Source organism: Phoca vitulina, unplaced genomic scaffold, assembly GCF_004348235.1.
Source record: "Phoca vitulina isolate PV1807 unplaced genomic scaffold, GSC_HSeal_1.0 scaffold48, whole genome shotgun sequence".
Taxonomy (NCBI): domain Eukaryota; kingdom Metazoa; phylum Chordata; class Mammalia; order Carnivora; family Phocidae; genus Phoca; species Phoca vitulina.
Window position 1 is genome coordinate 6,374,488 of NW_022589751.1, and position 18,446 is coordinate 6,392,933.

General features: G+C 37.8%; 1 protein-coding gene across 1 annotated transcript in view; it reads left to right on the plus strand.

Annotated features, from left to right (window-relative positions):
• KIF11 (kinesin family member 11) overlaps positions 1-11,369 on the plus strand; it is a 40,543-nt gene extending 29,174 nt beyond the window's left edge. The window contains exons 18-22 of the mRNA XM_032432452.1: positions 3,604-3,883; positions 5,950-6,172; positions 8,116-8,267; positions 9,056-9,172; positions 11,173-11,369. Of these exons, the coding sequence (XP_032288343.1) occupies positions 3,604-3,883; positions 5,950-6,172; positions 8,116-8,267; positions 9,056-9,172; positions 11,173-11,304 (904 nt within the window). The 3' untranslated portion in view covers positions 11,305-11,369. The remainder of the gene's footprint in view (positions 1-3,603; positions 3,884-5,949; positions 6,173-8,115; positions 8,268-9,055; positions 9,173-11,172) is intronic.
• The last annotated feature ends 7,077 nt before the right edge of the window (positions 11,370-18,446 follow it).

The window sequence follows — 18,446 nt, forward strand, 5'->3', positions numbered from 1 at the left end:
TTATATATTTTTTGAGGTTATCCTATTTGGATTTACTCAGCTTCTTGAATCTGTACACTTATGCCTCTCACCAATTATGGAAATTTTCATCCATTATTTGAACGTTTTTCAGCTCTATATTCTTTCTCCTCTGCTTCTAGGACTTTGATGACACAAATGTTAGATCTTTTATTGTGGTCCCATAGGTCTCTGAGGCTATAGTTTATTTTCTCTTTGTTGTTCAGATTGAGTAAATTTTATGAACTGTCTTCATGTTCCTTTGCCATCTCTAACCTGTAGAATCCATTCAATGAGGTGTTTTATTTCAGTTACTGGGTTTTTCAGTTTTTTAATTTTCATTTCCTTCTTTTTTTAATCTCTCTTAATTCCTTTGCTAAGATTTTATTTTTTCCAAAAGTGTTTTAATTGCTCATTGAAACATTTTTGTATGGCTGCTTTAAAATCCTTGACAGATTATTCCAGCATCTGAATTATCTCAATGTTGGCACCTGTTGTCTTTTCTCATTCAAGTTGTGATTTTCTGGAATGGTTTTGATTGTATCTTGAACATTTTGATTATTATGTTAGGAGATTCAGAATCCTATTTAAGTTTCCTTTTTTGGCAGGCATTCACTTTTGTTTAGGTTTAATGTGAAGGCCCTGGCCCAGTTTTGCGAGCTTTGGTTCCAAAGACAATTTTATTTTCAGAGCCCTTGCATTCTAATATGCTTCGTTTGGTGCTACCCATATGAAAAAAATTTGTATTCTGCTTTTGATGGATGAAATGTTCTATACAGGTCAATTAGGTCTATTGATTGTGTTATTTGGGTCATCTGTATCCTTACTGAGTTTCTGCCTATTTGTTCTATCAATTACTAAGAGAGGGGTGTTAATCTCCAATTACAATTTTAGATTTATCTATTTCTCATCAGTTTTATCAGTTTTTGCTGCATATATGTGATGCTCTGTTGTTAGATGCATACACATTTAGTGTTGATATGTCTTGGAGAACTGACTGCTTTATCATCATGTAATGTCCCATTTTATCCCTGATAATCTTCCTTGTTCTGAAGTCTGAAGTCTACTTTATCTGAAACTAATATAAGTACTTAGCTTTCCTTTCATTGCTATTTGTATATAATGTACTTCCATCCCTTTACTTTTGGCCTACATCTTTATATTTAAAGTGGATTTCTTGCAGATAACATGTAATTGGGTCTTGCTTTTTCGTCACATTTAACAATGTATGACTTTTAACTGGTGTGTTTAGACCATTTTCATTTAAAGTATTGGTATAGTTGGATTAAAATCTCCCATTTTGCTGTTTTCTATTTGTTGCATATTCTGTGCTTTGTTTCCTTTTATTCCTTTCTGAATTTAAGTTGAGTGTTTTTATGTTTTCATTTTATCTCTTCCATTGATTTATCATTTATACTTTTTTTCTTCCTTTTGTTTTTTTAAGAGAGAATGTGCATGAGAGTGGCGGTGGGGGGTTGGGGGGGTGAGAGAGGGAGAGAATCCTAAGCAGGCTCTGAGATCATGACCTGAGCTAAAACCAAGAGTTAGACACTTAACCGACTGAGCTACCCAGGCACCTCTTATGGTTTATACTTTTAAGTTACCTTTTCTAAAAATAGTTTTTCTAGGATTAATGATACATATTTTTAAATAATGTTAATACACTTCCAAGTAATTTGCTGTTTCAGCTGTGATAAAAGGACCTTATAACAGTATGTTCCCAATTTCTCCTTCCCATCTCTTTTGCATTGTTTTCATATATTTTGCTTTGGCGTATGCTGTATACACCCAGGACACTGTTACTCTAATCGCTTTATTTATTTTTTATTTATTTTTTTAATGTGGCTACTAGAATTTTTTTTTTTTTTTAAGATTTTTTATTTATTTATTTGACAGAGAGTGAGAGAGAGCAAGAGAGGGAACACAAGCAGGGGGAGTGGGAGAGGGAGAAGCAGGCTTCCCGCGGAGCAGGGAGCCCGATGCGGGGCTCGATCCCAGGACCCTGGGATCACGACCTGAGCCGAAGGCAGACGCTTAATGACTGAGCCACCCAGGCGCCCCTAGAATTTTTTTTTTAATGATTTTATTTATTTATTTGACAGAGAGAGAGGCAGAGACAGCACAAGCAGGCAGAGTAGCAGGCAGAGGGAGAGGGAGAAGCAGGCTCCCCTCTAAGCAGGGAGACCGACGCGGGGCTCAATCCCAGGACCCCAAGATCATGACCGGAGCCAAAGGCAGTCATTTAACCAACTGAGCCACCCAGGCTCCCTGCTACTAGAAAATTTTTAATTATGTGGCTCATATTATATCTATTGAACAGTGCTGTCCTAGAATTCTAGCTGTCACCTATTTTACTACATAACTCCTATCACTGGTTTTCCAATTCTGTTGTTGATCTTATTCATTATATCATGCCCCATTCTGAACTCTTCTTTCTAGACTCTGAGTCTAGGAAGTGTTTCCCCACTTTTTTTTCTAGTGTTTAACCTTAAGGATTTCTGGCTTCTTCAATAGCTCTGAAGGGAATACTGGAATAGGATTGAAATGGCTATGGAACTATGATATACTCCTTTTAAGCCCCCTGCAAGCCATTTTCCCCAATCTTTCTGACATTTATTGCCTATAGCAGTGGTTTTCAAAGTGTGGTCCAAGGACCGTGTAAAAGAATGAGCCAGGAGTAGGGCCCAGGAATCTAGGGGAGGTTTATGTATAATGAAGTTCGAGACCCACTCACTGCCTGCAGCACTTACTGTCATGGATTGTAGTCACTCATGAATGAATTTCATCTTCCTGCTAGGTTGTGATTCCTTGAGGGACTAGATTTGTGTTGATAGTTTCCAAGCTTATCACTTGAATTTCTTTTCCTTTTTCAATCATTTCCATTTAACCTGTAGTTGAACTTTGGTTTTCAACCTATTTGCTTCCTCATTTGGTTTCCTCACATGGTCTACCATCTAGTGGTAATAGAGAGTAACTTTCATTCGCCAGAGTTTAACTCTGAAGTCCTGAGAGGACTTTCGTTTTCTATCAGGGGTATATTGCAGTGTACTGTGTGTGCTAGGCGTATAGTTTGTCACACCCAATATAATCTTAATTATTAGAAAGCTTTATAGTTGACTTTGTTTTATAACATTTATAATTTTTTCCATTTATTTAAGGTCTTGGACAAGGCAAAACTACTTAAGATCAGAATGATTGATTGTGGACAGTTTAGGGACTAGACTAGAGGCTGCAGGTGATGCCCTTAAGAAACATAATCTAGTAGGAGGAAAAAAACACATGGGCAGATTTTATTTTAGTAACTGTATAGTCATTACTCTACGAGGTACAAAGTAAAGCATCATATCTGGAGGAGAGCTGGGAAAGGTTTTATGAGAAAAGAGACATTTCCAAAGGTCATTTAATGGCCGATGTGATATCAGTCTGCTGTGAAAAGACACTGGCCAAAGCATCCATCCTCAATGTAGCAGATTGATTAAGAACATGGGCTCTGGAGCCAGACTGCCTGGGTTCAAATATGCCGTTTTTGAACTGTGTGATCTTGGGCAAGTTATAGGTCTTTTGAGTCTTAGTTTTCCATTTTAACAATGTTCTCTTTTTCTATAGGACATCTAAGGATATAATCAGCAAAACAGCCTCTCATAGTACACAGTTTTGTGCTGATTGTGATGGCTTGTCACAGGAACTCAGACGCTGTAACCAAGAAGGTACAAAATTGGTTGAAGAGTCTGGGAAACACTGTGATAAACTCAGTAGCAACCTTGAAGTAGTATCTCAAGAGACTGAACAGAGATGCGAGGCCCTGGACGCAAGCACGCTTGCTTTTTCTGAACAGTGGGTATCTTGCTTAAACAAAAGGGAAGAAGAACTTCAGAACTTATTGGAGGTAATAACGTTGTATTTGGAACCTACTTTGGAGAGAATAGTAATAATCAGAAAATGAAATATTCCTGGCTTAGAATTGGTTTCAAAACAGATGATATTTTAAAATAATGAATGAATTAAATTTTTAAAGCATAATAGTTGGTATCCTTATTCATGATCTAATCTCATGTACATGTCTTCTAGAGCTTAAAATGATTTAACTCTTGTGTCTATCTGTCCTGCATCTGTCCTTGGTTTTTGACTTGTTAGTTCTTTCAGTTAAGGGCACCCTGTTTTTTGAATATAATTCAAACCTATTATTGCTTTAAATATTTAGGATATTGTTCTGATTGGTCAAAGGGTACTTGATAGTTTTGTGTGTTTGCTTGATCTTAATACTTGCATGAGCCCTTTGTGGCTTGGTTTTTCTTTCTGTGCTATAAAAGGATTTTACTAATATTCTCAGGAACTAGGTAAAAGAATATAAGTTAAAAAAAAAGTATTTTAAGCTCTATATAAGCTATCTTTACCAAAAGGAACCAGGGCTAATGGAGAAATAGCTGATTTCAGGTTTAAACAGGAAATATACCAGATAAGCCTAGAGATGCTGTCATACCAGAAGGTAAGGGAGCTATTAAAGATTAGTGGGGTTGTATCAAAAAAACATAGGAGCCCACCTGATGACACTCCTTTGTTTAAATATGGTATAATTTGAGTTTCAAAAGGAATAATTACTATAATTGATTAAAATACATTAAATATATTAAAGCTTATGCATTCATAAAAATTTCATAGGTCTCCTTTGGATCATGTTAGGGAGGCAGTGCATTATTCTGAAAACTGGTAAATAAAGGGAAACAGTTGAGCATCCATATGCCTTTGCCAAAAGAATTCTATCGTGGTTTAGCAGGATAGTGGATGGAGAAAAGTGTTTCATAGAAGAATCCCAGCTAATGCAGAAGGAATGACAGAATTTGAAAACCACTATTTTGCAATCCTAGTGAGATAACCCCCGCGGACATTAATTACTATCTACACCATTTGAAAAAAACTGATGGAGAACTGTATTTTTATTTATTTATTTATTTTTTAAAGGTGTGTGTGTGTGTGTGTGTGTGTTTAAGTAATCTCTACATCCAGCATGGGGCTCGAGCTCATGACCCTGAGATCAAGAGTCTCACGCTCTTCTGACTGAGCCAGCCAGACACCCCTTGATAGAGAACTTTATAATTAATAGGGTGATTACATGCAAACTCACTAATGAATCTTTTTTTTCTTTTAAATTTTATTTATTTTTTAAAGTAAACTCTACTCCCAATATGGGGCTTGAACTCACAAACCTGAGATCAAGATCTGCATGCTCTCCCAACTGAGCCAGCTAGGTCCCCTACTGATTAATCTTAACATGAGAGATAGAACCAGACATATGTGCTTTTAGCAGCACCTACAAAATATTCTTGCCAAACACTTAAAAAAGTATGAGGAAAGCTATCCTATTATTAAGAGAGTTAAGACCAGAGGGTCTTAAGACCTAGTTTGCGTGGGATAGTCCTTGTTTACATCTGTTGTTTGGAGGTAATTTTTTTTAAGAATGGCCCTTTTCACTCTGAAATGTATCCCAGTTTGGGTGATAAATTATATAGTCATCTACTTAAAACAAATCAACCCAATCTAATGATAAGTTCAAATTGTGAAAAACATTTGAGATAATTGGGGAAGTTTGCATGCTGACTAGACATTTGCTGTAAAGAAATCAACGTAAGTTTTTCAGATGTGAGAGTGGTCTTAAAAAGCTCTTAACTGTTAGAAGTGTATACTGAAATAAATGGATGAAATGATACAGGATTTGCTTTAAAATCTATGGGAGGAGGAATAAGTGGTTAATCTTGTTTGATCTATACCCCATGTGTTGATAAATGTTGAGACTGGGTAAATACAAGGGAGTTAATTATACTATTCTCTCTACTTTTGCATGTGTTTTTAAAACTTTTTACTATGGAAAATTTCAAGATAAGGGGAAATAATATATTGAATAAAACACTGACAGCTTTGATTTTAATAACGAAAGCTCATTTGCATCATTTACAGGTTATAAACCAAGGCTGTAAGGCTGCAAGTTCAGAGATAACTGAAAAATTAAATGGACATAAAGCAGCTAATGAGAACCAGCGTAACACTTTTTTTGGTCAGATAACTACTGACGAAGAAAAGTTAACGGCACAAAGTCTAGAACTTAACGAAACCATAAAAATGGGTTTGACTAAGCTTAATTGCTTTCTACAACAGGACCTGAAACTGGATATCCCAACAGGTACTTTAAAGGGAAAGAGAATTGTTAAAATTTTTGAGGTTGAAGTCAACCTTGTACTGTGCCAGATATTCAGAAAAACCAGGTCCTGCAATTGCCCGGTAAGAATTTTCCATCTCACTGTAGTCACCTCAAATGGAAAGAGTGGAACCCTAAAATACCTTTAAGATTAAAATACATCAAGATTAGATGTCATGATATGGGTGTCATGTACTTGTCATGAAATTTGGGCATTACAATCAATAAAATTTTACAAATATTTAGGGAGCTGGCTTGGTTAAGAGAAGATTTTTATTTATTTATTTTTATTTTTAAGATTTTATTTATTTATTTTAGAGTGTGTGTGCAAGCAGGGTGGGAGCAGAGGGGGAGGGAGAGGGACAAGCAGACTCCAGGCTGAGCAGAGCCCAAGGGGGGCTTGAGATCATGACCTGAGCTAAAATTCAAGAGTCAGAAGCTTAACCAACTGAGCCACCCAGGCAGGCACCCCTTTATTTTTATTTTTTTAAGAGAGAGAGAGCACAGAGGAGTCGAGGAGTGGGGGTGGGTGGGGAGGGGCAGAAGGAGAGAATCTTTTTTTTTTTTTTAAGAGAAGATATTCTATTTTTTTAAAGATTTTATTTATTTATTTGAGAGAGCGTGCAGGAGCAGGGGGGAGAGGGAGAAGAAAGCTCCCTCCTTAGCCCCCTGGGAGCCTGATGCGGGGCTCGATCTCATGACCCTGGGATCATGACCTGAACTGAAGGCAGCCACTTAACCAACTGAGCCACCCAGGTGCCCCAAAGAGAAGATATTTTAAAAGCAAATAAAAAGAAAACCAGCAACCGTCTATGTAGCACAGTTTGTAAAAGGGCATTGTAATACCAGCAGTAGTTGAGGAATGTAATTACATAAATGTAGTTTACTGGAAAAAGCTCAGCGTATTGTGTATTTCCTTATGTGTACCTCTCATTTTGTCAGATGGCAAAGATCATTTTAGGCTATAGTGATTTCGGGAAGCCTTCATGGAAACAGGTATGCAAGCTATTGAATAGGATGAGTAATTGAACTATTCTTTGGATTGCACTTAGGGTCACAGACCCTGTAAATTTACTAAAAATCACTGAATAGATTTCATGGTATGTAAATTCTACTTCAAAGTTTAAAAAAAAAAAATAAAACAATTATAAAAGGAGATGATGCTAAAGAATGTTAGTTTATTTTTTCCACAAGGGTCCTGTAATATTTATTTCCACTCTTCAATGAAATTAGGAATATAAGTGTTAAGCAGAAAGGCAAGTGCTTGTGTAAAATATGTATGAGAGCATGAGTTCATTATAAAGAAATGTAATTGGGGGGCGCCTGGGTGGCTCACTTGGTTGAGTATCTGCCTTCAGCTTAGGTCGTGATCTCAGGGTCCTGGGATCGAGCCCCGCGTCGGACTCCCTGCTCAGCGGGGAGTCTGCTTGTCGCTCTGCTCCTCCCCCCGCTCATTCTCTCTCCCTCTCTCTCTCAAATAAATAAAATCTTTAAAAAAAAAAAAGAAAAGAAATGTAATTGGTTAATATTTAGCTGCCACCAAATTTAAATGAAATGATTATCCTATCAAAGATCTCATTGGAAAGCTGTACTCTTATTCCAGGAATGCTACCATTTCTCAGAACACTTCGATTCCTTTTAGAGTCTATAGCACATCTTTTGTACATCCTCAGAGATGGATAATTTCATGTTTTTGTGGTAGGTTGAATCCTGAAAATAGTTGAGTCTATCTAAGATCATTTGTCAAGTTAGGAAATAGTAGTTGTAAGCAATCTGTGCATGACAGGTAACAAGACTGATTCCCATGTGTGGCAATGGCTATATCCTTGGAAGCCAGAGACTCATTGGGAAGTATACATTCTAACAAAAAAAATCTCACTCGTATCCCACACTTCAATTTTTTCCTATTTATGTAATGTCCACTAAAGGTACGACACCACAGAGGAAAAATTACCTCTACCCATCAACGCTGGTGAGAACCGAACCACGTGAACAGCTCCTTGATCAGCTGAAAAGGAAGCAGCCTGAACTGTTAATGATGCTAGACTGCTCAGAAAACAGCAAGGAAGAGATCAGTCAGGTAAAATGTAAAGCGGCATAATTGTAGAACTCTCACGTAAACTCCTTATGTCATCATCTTCCTATGAAGAATTTTATTCTTTGCCCTTAAATCCTACCCTGTTGCATTAATGGTAGTCGTCTGACCCTTAAGCCTGTTGCTTTTAATCTGGACATTTTAAAATTATTAAAGTAATAATAATAACCAATATTTATGTTGTGCTTATTACGTGCCAGAGCCTGTTCTAAGATTTACTCAGTTAATACTCTCAGTAGCCTTAGGAAGTGGGTGCTAGTACTGTCCCCATTTTAGAGGTGAGGAAACTGAGAATTACCAAGTCACAGGACGGAGTTGCAATTAGAACCTAGAAGAGCTCCACAAACTGCGCTCTTACGTAGTAATTATAGACGAGTTGGGAAGTAGAAAATAAAAAATAAACTGTAATCCCATTATTCTGAGATTACTACTTTTAACATTACAGGTACTTCTCTATGAGAAAACATATTTGGGATTATTTTCATTATTTATTTTTTAAATTTTCAAAGTTTTTTTTTTTTTTTTTTTTTTTTTTAAGTAATCTCTCCACCCAGCATGGGGCTTGAACTTACAACGCTGAGATCAAGAGACCCATACTCTTCCGACTTAGCCAGCCAGGCACCCTCATTATTTTTTAGACTTCCTACTAATGTGGTTGAGGTTTAACTTTTATACAATGGGCATTGTGTTATTTTCAAAGAAGAAAGCTGCACGTATTTTGTGAAGATTTTTAAGTCCTTGGACTTAATCACTCATCTACCTTCTTATGTTAGGACTTGGATGAAGAAAAGTCAGTTCTAGGGCACTCTATTGAAGAACCTCCAGGTCAAGAGCCATCTATAGATGCTAGTGTGGATTGTTCATCAAGTGGTGGGATTCCGTTTTTCCAGGTACATGATTATATCCTGTCACATAACCCTTCCGCATCTGAAATAAGTCAGTCGTTGGCTATTGAATATGAAGGTATTACTCTTAGTGGGCGGAACAGCAAAATATTTTGTCATTCCTTTGGGATGGCTTGTTAACTTTTCTGATTTAAATTATTTACACAAATATGATAATTGATCAGGGGTTTTCTGTAGGAAAATTAAAGGCAAGGTTTAACTTAATCTCCATCCTCAGATAGTACTCTTTAGCTGTTATGGTTTTCCCCTTTCCACTTCCTACATATGCAGAATGGATACTGAGAGCAGTCATTTCTCTCTCCCCTCTACCTTTTTTTTTTTTTTTTTAAAGATTTTTTATTTATTTATTTGAGAGAGAATGAGAGACAGAGTCCCCTCTACCTTTGACACGAAGTCCTGGAGCCTATATCTGCTCATACTCAGACTTTGAAAGCTAAGAAGTTTAAAAGACAGAGACTGAAGGCCTCTCAGGTTATATTAGTTTCTCCTACCTGCGGCTTTTCTCTTATTAAGGATTCCCCCATGTTTCCTGGGCCTCCTTACCTGCCTTGATCTTGTACAGTTAAATCCTGTGACCTCTCCTAACTCCTTTTCAACACTCTTGGGAGCATGGCACTATAAACTGCCCAGCATCTTTCCTTTTATTTTGAAGACACGAGCCTAGACACAGTCTGTGATGGAAAGATGTTCTCACATAAGACACTGATGTCTACATTTTACAGTCGAAGTGCTGCTTCTGATAAGTGTATGTTCTTGTACCTCGTAGACTTGCAGGTCTTCCCACCAAGGCCTAAAGAAAGACCCTCCATCTGCGATTTAAGCTGTTAAAACTTCTAGCTTAATTTCTGTTAAATTCCTCTCTCTTTGTACTCAAGGTAGTTTTGTCCCCAGATCCTTCCTACCTTTTGCTTTATTCTTTACTATGAGAGAACTCTAAATATATTTCTTTTCATTTTTCAACCCTCTCTTCTATCTTTAAAGTTAAGGAAAGAAGGAAAGTTAAGAAAAGAGAACCCTAAAAAAAAAGAAAAGAAAAGAAAAGAGAACCCTAGTGACTACTTAATCCCCTGGCTGGAAATCCCTTCATTACTACCATTTATGGCATTTCGAAGGCTAGGCTTAGTGGTTCAGCTAGGGCAGGGAAGGCCCTACCGTACCAGAAAAGATTTGGGATTGGATTTTAGACCTTGAGCTGAAGTCTGAAAATTATTTTTTCCCTGCTAGCAGTCTCATGGGGAAATTTTCTGGGTTTGAAATTCTGAAGTTGGTTTATGATTTGTCTCAGCATGGATGATTGGTTGTGCAATGAATGTCATTAGTCTCCTAAAGCTCTCTATGGGCAAATGTGAGAATTCCAATGAAATATAATTCCTAAGTGAGAAATATGAAATAAGTTTAAGATAAAAGCTAAAATACAGTTAAAAAAATGTCTTGAGTTAGCCATATATCAGATTCTCTGCTTAAAATAGAATTGCCTTTTTTGTATGATATCAAATCTTTGTTTTCCTAGTGCAGGATTTCTCAATAGCAGCACTATTGACATTTTGAGCTGGATGATCCTTTGTTGTGGCGGACTGTCTTGTTACTATATGATGTTCAGCAGAATCCCTGGCTTCTCCCCACCAGAAGCCAGCAGCACCTCCTAGTTTTAACAACCAAAACTGTCTCCCGATATCACCACATGTCCTGGGGGGGGTAAAATTGCTCCCTGTTGAGAACCATTGCCCTACAGTAAAATCTTTAATTATGCCTTGGAAAATCATGCAGAGAATTAATACTTCTTTCACCTCACTCCTTCCATTGATGGTAAGATGAGGAAGGCATTCATTTCTACTTGCCAAACAAATTGTTGGCTCCAATTTGTGCTGAGCCTTTTCCACACTTAATTTCTTGCCTATAACCCAGAGAACTTTGAAAATAGAGTGTAGCTAATATGTATCAAATGTTACTTTATATTGACTTAATTTCTCCCATTATGTCCACAGCATAAAAAGTCACATGGAAAAGACAAAGAAAACAGAGGCATTAATTCAGTGGAGAGGTCTAAAGTGGAAGAAACTACAGAGCATTCTGTTACAAGGAGCAGACTACCTCTACGAGCCCAGATAAATCTTTAGTTAACTTGAGGGATTGGTGATTCTATTTTTAAGAAAAATGAAGAATAAAACCTATAACTCCAGAACTTGAGCCTTATGTATAGATGAAAAACAAATGGAAAATATCAAGGCAATACTGTAAATTCAGTTGGATTTAATATGTCTACTCATTTTTCTGTCATCCCTGTAGTTCACTGTGTATTAAGTTGGGTTTTATTTGGGACTTGCATTGAGTAAATATGTATTTTTAGCTTTTGATATAAAATAACCCTTTCCTAAAAAATGAAAAATATTTTTCTCAAAAAAAAATAATAAAAAAAGGAAAAATATTTTTCTTGTATTTCACTAGGCAGCATATATATAGAAGTTGTACTGTTCTTCTAGGCTTTAACTTACATAGGTAAATATTGCCAACTCGGTCTTGGGAAGGACCATCTCTACTTTTCTTGCTATGATTGAATTATGTCTGTATCTGCTTGCCTCCTTCCCTAGACTTTTCCATTCTGCATTCTCAGCTCACTTTCTCCTTTTTCATTTGTGACCAAACCATTTGTAGAGCTACAAAATGGTATCCATTCTTATTATGAGATAGTGTGAATTTTACCTAGAAGTCTTTTAACACTTTCTGTGGTTCTAAAATTACTGTCAACAATAAACATAACTCTAGAAGTAGTCCTTCCTTCAATATTTTTAGTTTGTTTCCCCCTAGATATAAAAGCATTCCTTTATGAGGCCTAACACATTAGCCCCCACAGAGTTCGTAAAAAGCCAGCTTCTCTAGAATATAGATTAGTCTTATGGGAGAACTACCAAGAACTCTGATTAATGGCTGTGTGGCCTATGTGTTGTGCAGAAGGTCCCAGTGATTTAAGGGCTTTTTGGAACCATTAATTATGACTATAATTTATATCTGTTTGCTTACCTGATGAAACTTTGTTCTTTGTATATAATAAAATATGTATATGTATATTTTTCTTTAGTGAAATCTTAACCCTTAGAAGGGTCCTGACAATTTTGATCTAGCAGCCAAATTTCTGGAAGTTGAGATTTTTCAGCATGAAGAGCAAGCACACTTAGAAGGAATATAGGCAAAGAAAAAATTTTGTGCCTATATCAAGTTAAGTGTATACATTTAGAGAGATTTGACTGTGATAGCTAAGTAAAGTCAAACCCAATTGGAGAATTAGAAAATGTGCTACTTCAAGGAACTAAATTTACCTTGCAGAAGTATTAATCACCTTAATAAAAATAATGATACAGTTTCTCTGCAAAATCAGATGTCAACATAAGCTATGGATAATATCTAACAAAATAAACTGCCCTCAGTAAATCCATTAATAAATTTGGTTTCTACATTAACTTGCTTGCCCTATTATTTCTTATTTGGCAGTGGGTCTCTTTACAGAGTTTAGCAAGTTGTTCCAAAATTCCTAAAATATACTTCCACACAGGGGTGCCTGGGTGGCTCAGTCATGATCCCAGGCTCCTGGGATCGAGCCCCGCATCGGGCTCCCTGCTCAGCGGGAAGCCTGCTTCTCCCTCTCCCACTCCCCCTGCTTGTGTTCCCTTTCTCGCTGTGTCTCTCTCTGTCAAATAAATAAGTAATCTTATAAAAAAAAAAAACAACACTTCCACACAGATACCACCTAGGACGAAGTGCCTTGGTAAACATCCCAGGCTCCTTCAGTTGCACTCTAAGGGACTACGACCTTAGTATAAGATTAATGAGAAACAGATTGGTCCTCACAAGGCCTGATGTCCAGCTTTAAGTCATCAGTTTCCGGACATTTTAAAGTTATCTAGGAATGCTAATGCAACTGACAAGCAAAAATAAATCACTGGAGAATTTTTTTATTTTAAGTAGGCTCCACACCCAACCTGGTTCTCGAACTCACAACCTTGAGATGAAGAGTCACATGCTCCACTGACTGAGCCAGCCAGGCACCCCAAATCACTGGAGAATTTTAACATCCCAAGTCTTAAATTAGTTCTACAATTTCTCATATACAATATCAAGCACTCAAAAACTAACCATCAGCAAAAATAGAGTAGGTAGCTTCAAGGATTCATTCTTCCTGAGGCAAAAACGTTCAGAAACAACTTTGTCAGAACTAGGTTTATAGCAACCAAGCAAGTGCTCAATCAAGAGAAGGCAAACTAAAAACTAGGAAATCTTTTTGGTGTTTTACTTGCCCTTGCTCCATTCCCCTTCCCAGCTCCACGGTGGTCAGACTGCAGCCCACATTCTCAGAGCAGAGGGACCCTGTTCACTGGTCCTAAGGGCACAGAGGATCTCGTAATCTCTTTTTTTTTTTTTAAGATTTTATTTATTTATTTGACAGAGACACAGAGAGAGAGGGAACACAAGCAGGGGGAGTGGGAGGGAGAAGCAGGCTTCCCACCAAGCAGGGAGCCCGATGTGGGGCTCCATCCCAGGACCCTGGGACCATGACCTGAGCCGAAGGCAGACGCCTAACGGCTGAGCCACCCAGGCAGCCCACTAAGGCAGATTTTAAATGGCCTAGCTAAGCACTGAAGGTGTGCTCCGACAGTCTGCAAAGACTGGGAGGATTTTTTTCTTTGTCTTTTCTTTCCTTTTTTTTTTTTAGTTCTTGTTTTATTTTTTGGTTATTGGCATTCAAGGAAATCTGTCAGCAGTAATACTAGCTGACTGCAAAGCAAAAAAAGCCTTCAGAGACTACCTAAGTCAGAGAGTTGAGATTTGAAAATAGTTTAGAAAAGTAACAAACCGTTAGTGCCACAGCAAGCAACAGAAACAAACCCTGAGGCATGAAGACTGATTTCCATGATGTCACATTATAATACTAAAAAAATTTTAAGATTTTATTTTTTTGAGAGAGCACGTGCGCACACAAGCAAGGGAGGGGCAGAGCGGGAGGGAGAGGAAGAGGGAAAGAATCTCAAGCAGATTCCCTGCTGAGTGGGCAGCCTGATGCTGGGCTCAATCCCACAACCCTGAGATCATGACCTGAGCTGAAATCAAGAGTTGGACGATGAGCCACCTAGGTGCTCCAGTACTAAAAACTTTTAACAAAAAACTAAGAAGTATGCAAAGAAACAAAGTATGGCCCATTTACAGAAGAAATTAACACAAACCATCCCTTATGAAGGACAAATATTGGACTTTAAATGAACTGTCTCAAATATGCTCATAGAGCTAAAGGAATTCAGGAGGGCAATGTCTCAACAAATAGAGAACATCGGTGAAGAAACTAAAGAAGAGCCATACAAATTTTGAGCTGAAACATATCAAAACAAATGAAAACACACACACAAATAGACACACACACATACACAAAACGCTAGAGGGTTCCAACAGCAGATGTGAGCAGGCAGTAGAAAGAACCAGTGAACTTGAAGCGAGATTATTGAGAGTGTCTAATCCAAAGTGCAGAAAGAAAAAAGAATGAAGGAAAATAACAGAGTTTAAGAGACCTGTGGACCACAATGAATCATATCAACATTCTCAAAACGGGAGTACCAGAAGAAGAGAGAAATGGGCAGAAAGAATACTTGAAGATAGAATAGCTGAAAAGTTCTCAAATTTATTACAACACTTGAATCTTTACATACAAGAAGCTCAATAAATCCAAACAGGAGGAACTCAGAGATCCACAAGACACATTATATATTCAAACTGTCAAAAGCTGAAGACAGAATCCTGAAAGCATAAAAATGTAGTCTTCAAGGAAATGCAAATCAAAACCACAGTGAAGTACCAGTTCATATCCACAAGGATAGCTAGAGTAAGAACAGAAAAGAACAAGTATTGGTGAAGATGTCACGCTCACTCTCTCTCTCAAATAAGTAAAATCTTAAAAAAAAAAACCACACCAAAAACCCTCCCCCACCCCCACTCACATGCTCTCTCTCTCTGTCTCTCTCTAAAAAAAAATAAAAATAAAAATGTGTACATTGTGTGCTCATAAAACACAGCTGCTTAATACTCCTTTGAAAAATAACTTTGTATACAAGGAGATGAACCTGGACCAAAAAAAGAAAGATAATGGAAACAAATCACAGAAATTTCAGCAAATGGAGCTGCAAAACAAGATCTTTCAAAATCAGACATTTAAAGAATTTAAAGACATGAAATATTTTGAATGATAACTGGAAATTATAAAAAGTCAGATGGAAATTCTAGAACTGAAAAATTCAACAAATTATAAACACAGAGAATGGGCTTTGTCTGCTGGATAGTTAAGAGTTAAATCAGAGGGAGTTTTAAAAAGTGGATGATAGGTTAGAAGAAAATAGTTACACTGAAGCATAACAAGACAAACGGACAAGAAACCCAAAGAAATGGTATGGTGAAAAGGTCTAACGTACATGTAATTAGAGCCTCCAAAGGGAGGAGAGAGAATGACTGAAGCTCTGTAAATCTCCATCAGGATGAACATCAAGTCACACCGAGATACACCATAGCTAAACTGCTAAACGCCAACAATAAAGAAAAAAATCTTTTAAGTAACTAGAGGGAAAAAAAGGCATTATTTTCATAGGAAGAAAAATTAGGCTGACCGCTGACTTTGCAATAGAAAGGAAGCAGACGGGAATGACAGCTTCAGTAATGAAGAAGGTAAAGTCCGCAGGAAGGCTGGAGGAAGGGCCTCCATAAAAGCAATGAGACACGGAGAAAACTGGTCAAGATAACATTTTTCAGAATTCTGGTAATTAACCAAAGGCTTGGAATAATCCAAGGAGCATTTCTTTATTTATATTTTTAAAGGTTGTATTTTGGTTAAAAGGATGAGTTTTGTGGTATTTTAACTTGACCTGTTCTTACCACTCTCCCCAGCTCCTCATTAGCCTTGAAAACCAACAGTCCCACAATCACAGTGAAAACCAGTAGCCTAGTAGCCACTGCCTGGGGTCGATTAGGTTTGGAGCCCCCTGAAAACACCATTCTCGGGTAACTGTCATTATTTGACCTATCTGGCAATTCTCTGGAAAACCTGCATTCAAGGGCCTGTCTTTATTTGACCTGAATCCAACCTTGCTCAGTGTGAACAGCTTTTTTCCTGGGGGCGTTTGTTGAAAAGAAGCCACAGCCGAGGTTCGCGTTTCACATTGCACCTACCTGAGTTAGTGATCTTCCTCCTCAAGAAAGTTGAAAAAGAGGGACGCCTGGTTGGCACAATTGGTTGAGCTTCTGACTTGGGCTCAGGTCATGATCTTGGGGTCCTGGGATCGAACCCCAAATTGGACTCCCTGCTCAGTGGGAGACTGCTTATCCTTCTCCTGCTCTCTCTGCCCTTCCCCAACCCATCTCTTTTTCAAATAAATAAAATCTTAAAAAAAAAAAAAGGAAGTTGCAAAAGAAGGGCAAACTAAACCCAAAACAAACATAAGGAAGGAAACAATAAAGATTAGAGTGGAGCTAAGTGAAATAAAAAATTAAGAAACAATAGAGAAAATAACTGTCGTCATCGAATTCTATGCCTAATGAAAATATTTTTTAGGGGGCGCCTGGGTGGCTCAGTCGTTAAATGTCTGCCTTTGGCTCAGGTCATGATCCCAGGGTCCTGGGATCGAGCCCCGCATCGTGCTCCCTGCTTGGCGGGAAGACTGCTTCTCCCTCTCCTACTCTCCCCGCTGTGTTCCCTCTCTCGCCGTCTCTGTCTGCCAAAGAAATAAATAATCTTTAAAAAAAAAAAAAGAAAATATTTTTTAGGAATGATGGTGCATTAAAGGCATCTTGTCAGTCTAAAAAAATGAAGATTGGGGGCGCCTGGGTGGCTCAGTTGTTAAGCATCTGCCTTCGGCTCAGGTCATGATCCCGGGGTCCTGGGATCGAGCCCCGCATCGGGCTCCTTGCTCTGCAGGAAGCCTGCTTCTCCCTCTCCCACTCCCCCTGCTTGTGTTCCTTCTCTCGCTGTGTCTCTCGCTGTCAAATAAATAAATAATAATAAAATCTTTAAAAAAAAATAAAAAAATGAAGATTGATTTTGTCACCACCAAACTGGCACTAAAGGAAATATTAAAGGGTATTCTTTAAGCAAAAAGAAAATGATACCAAATGGCGTCTCAGAGATGTAGGAAAGAACAAAGAGCAATGGAAAATGTAAATGCATCTGAAAAGGTAAATAATCACTGTGAAACAATAACAGTGTTTTGTAGCGCATACATATAAAATTCTCAAGAATAGCACGTGAGATGGAAGAAGGGTAAGAGGCATTAGGGGTTCTTTTTTATTTTTTAAGATTTTATTTATTTATATGAGAAAGAGAGCATGAGCAGGGGGAGGGGCAGAGAGAGAAGCAGACTCCCCGCTGAGCAGGGAGCCCGATGCAGGGCTGGATCCCAGCACCCTGGGATCATGACCTGAGTGGAAGGCAGATGCTTAACGGATTGAGCCACCCAGGAGCCCTGTGTTTAGGATCCTTTGATTGTCTGGGAGGAATTAAAGCTCTAATTAATATTAGACTTTGGTAAGTAAAGTGTAAGTAAAATATTAAACTTGAAAAGAATATATTCTCCTATCATGGGATGGATGGTTCTATAACTGTCAGGTCAAGTTGGTCAATAAGGTTGTCAGGTCTTCTCTCACCTTACTGATTTTTTTTGTCTAGTTCTATTAACTAAAATGTTGAAGTCTCTAACTATAAGTGTAAATGTATTTATTTGGTTTTTTTGTTTCTAACACTTCCATTGTAAGGTACATACATAGTTAGAATTGTTATACTTCTTGGTAAATTGACCCTTTTATCAGTATATAGTGTCCCTCTTTATCATTGATGATATTTCTTATTCTAAAGTAAATTTTTATATTGATGTAGATACTCCAGCCATCTTTTTAAAATTTTAATTTAATTTTTATTTGTTTATTTTTTAGAGAGACTGCACATGGGAGGGAAGGGGCAGAGGGAGAGGGAGAGAATGTTAAGCAGGCTCCATGCCCAGTGTGGAGCCCAATGCAAGGCTCGATTTCACGACCCTGAGATCACGACCTGAGCTGAAATCAGGAGTCTGACGCTCAACTGACTGAGCAACCCATCCAGCCATCTTTTGATCAGTGTTTGCATGGTAGATCTTTTTCCTTCTATTTTTTAATTTTTATTTTTTTAAAGATTTTATTTGTTTGACAGAGAGAGACCCAGTGAGAGAGGGAACACCAGCAGGGGGAGCGGGAGAGGGAGAAG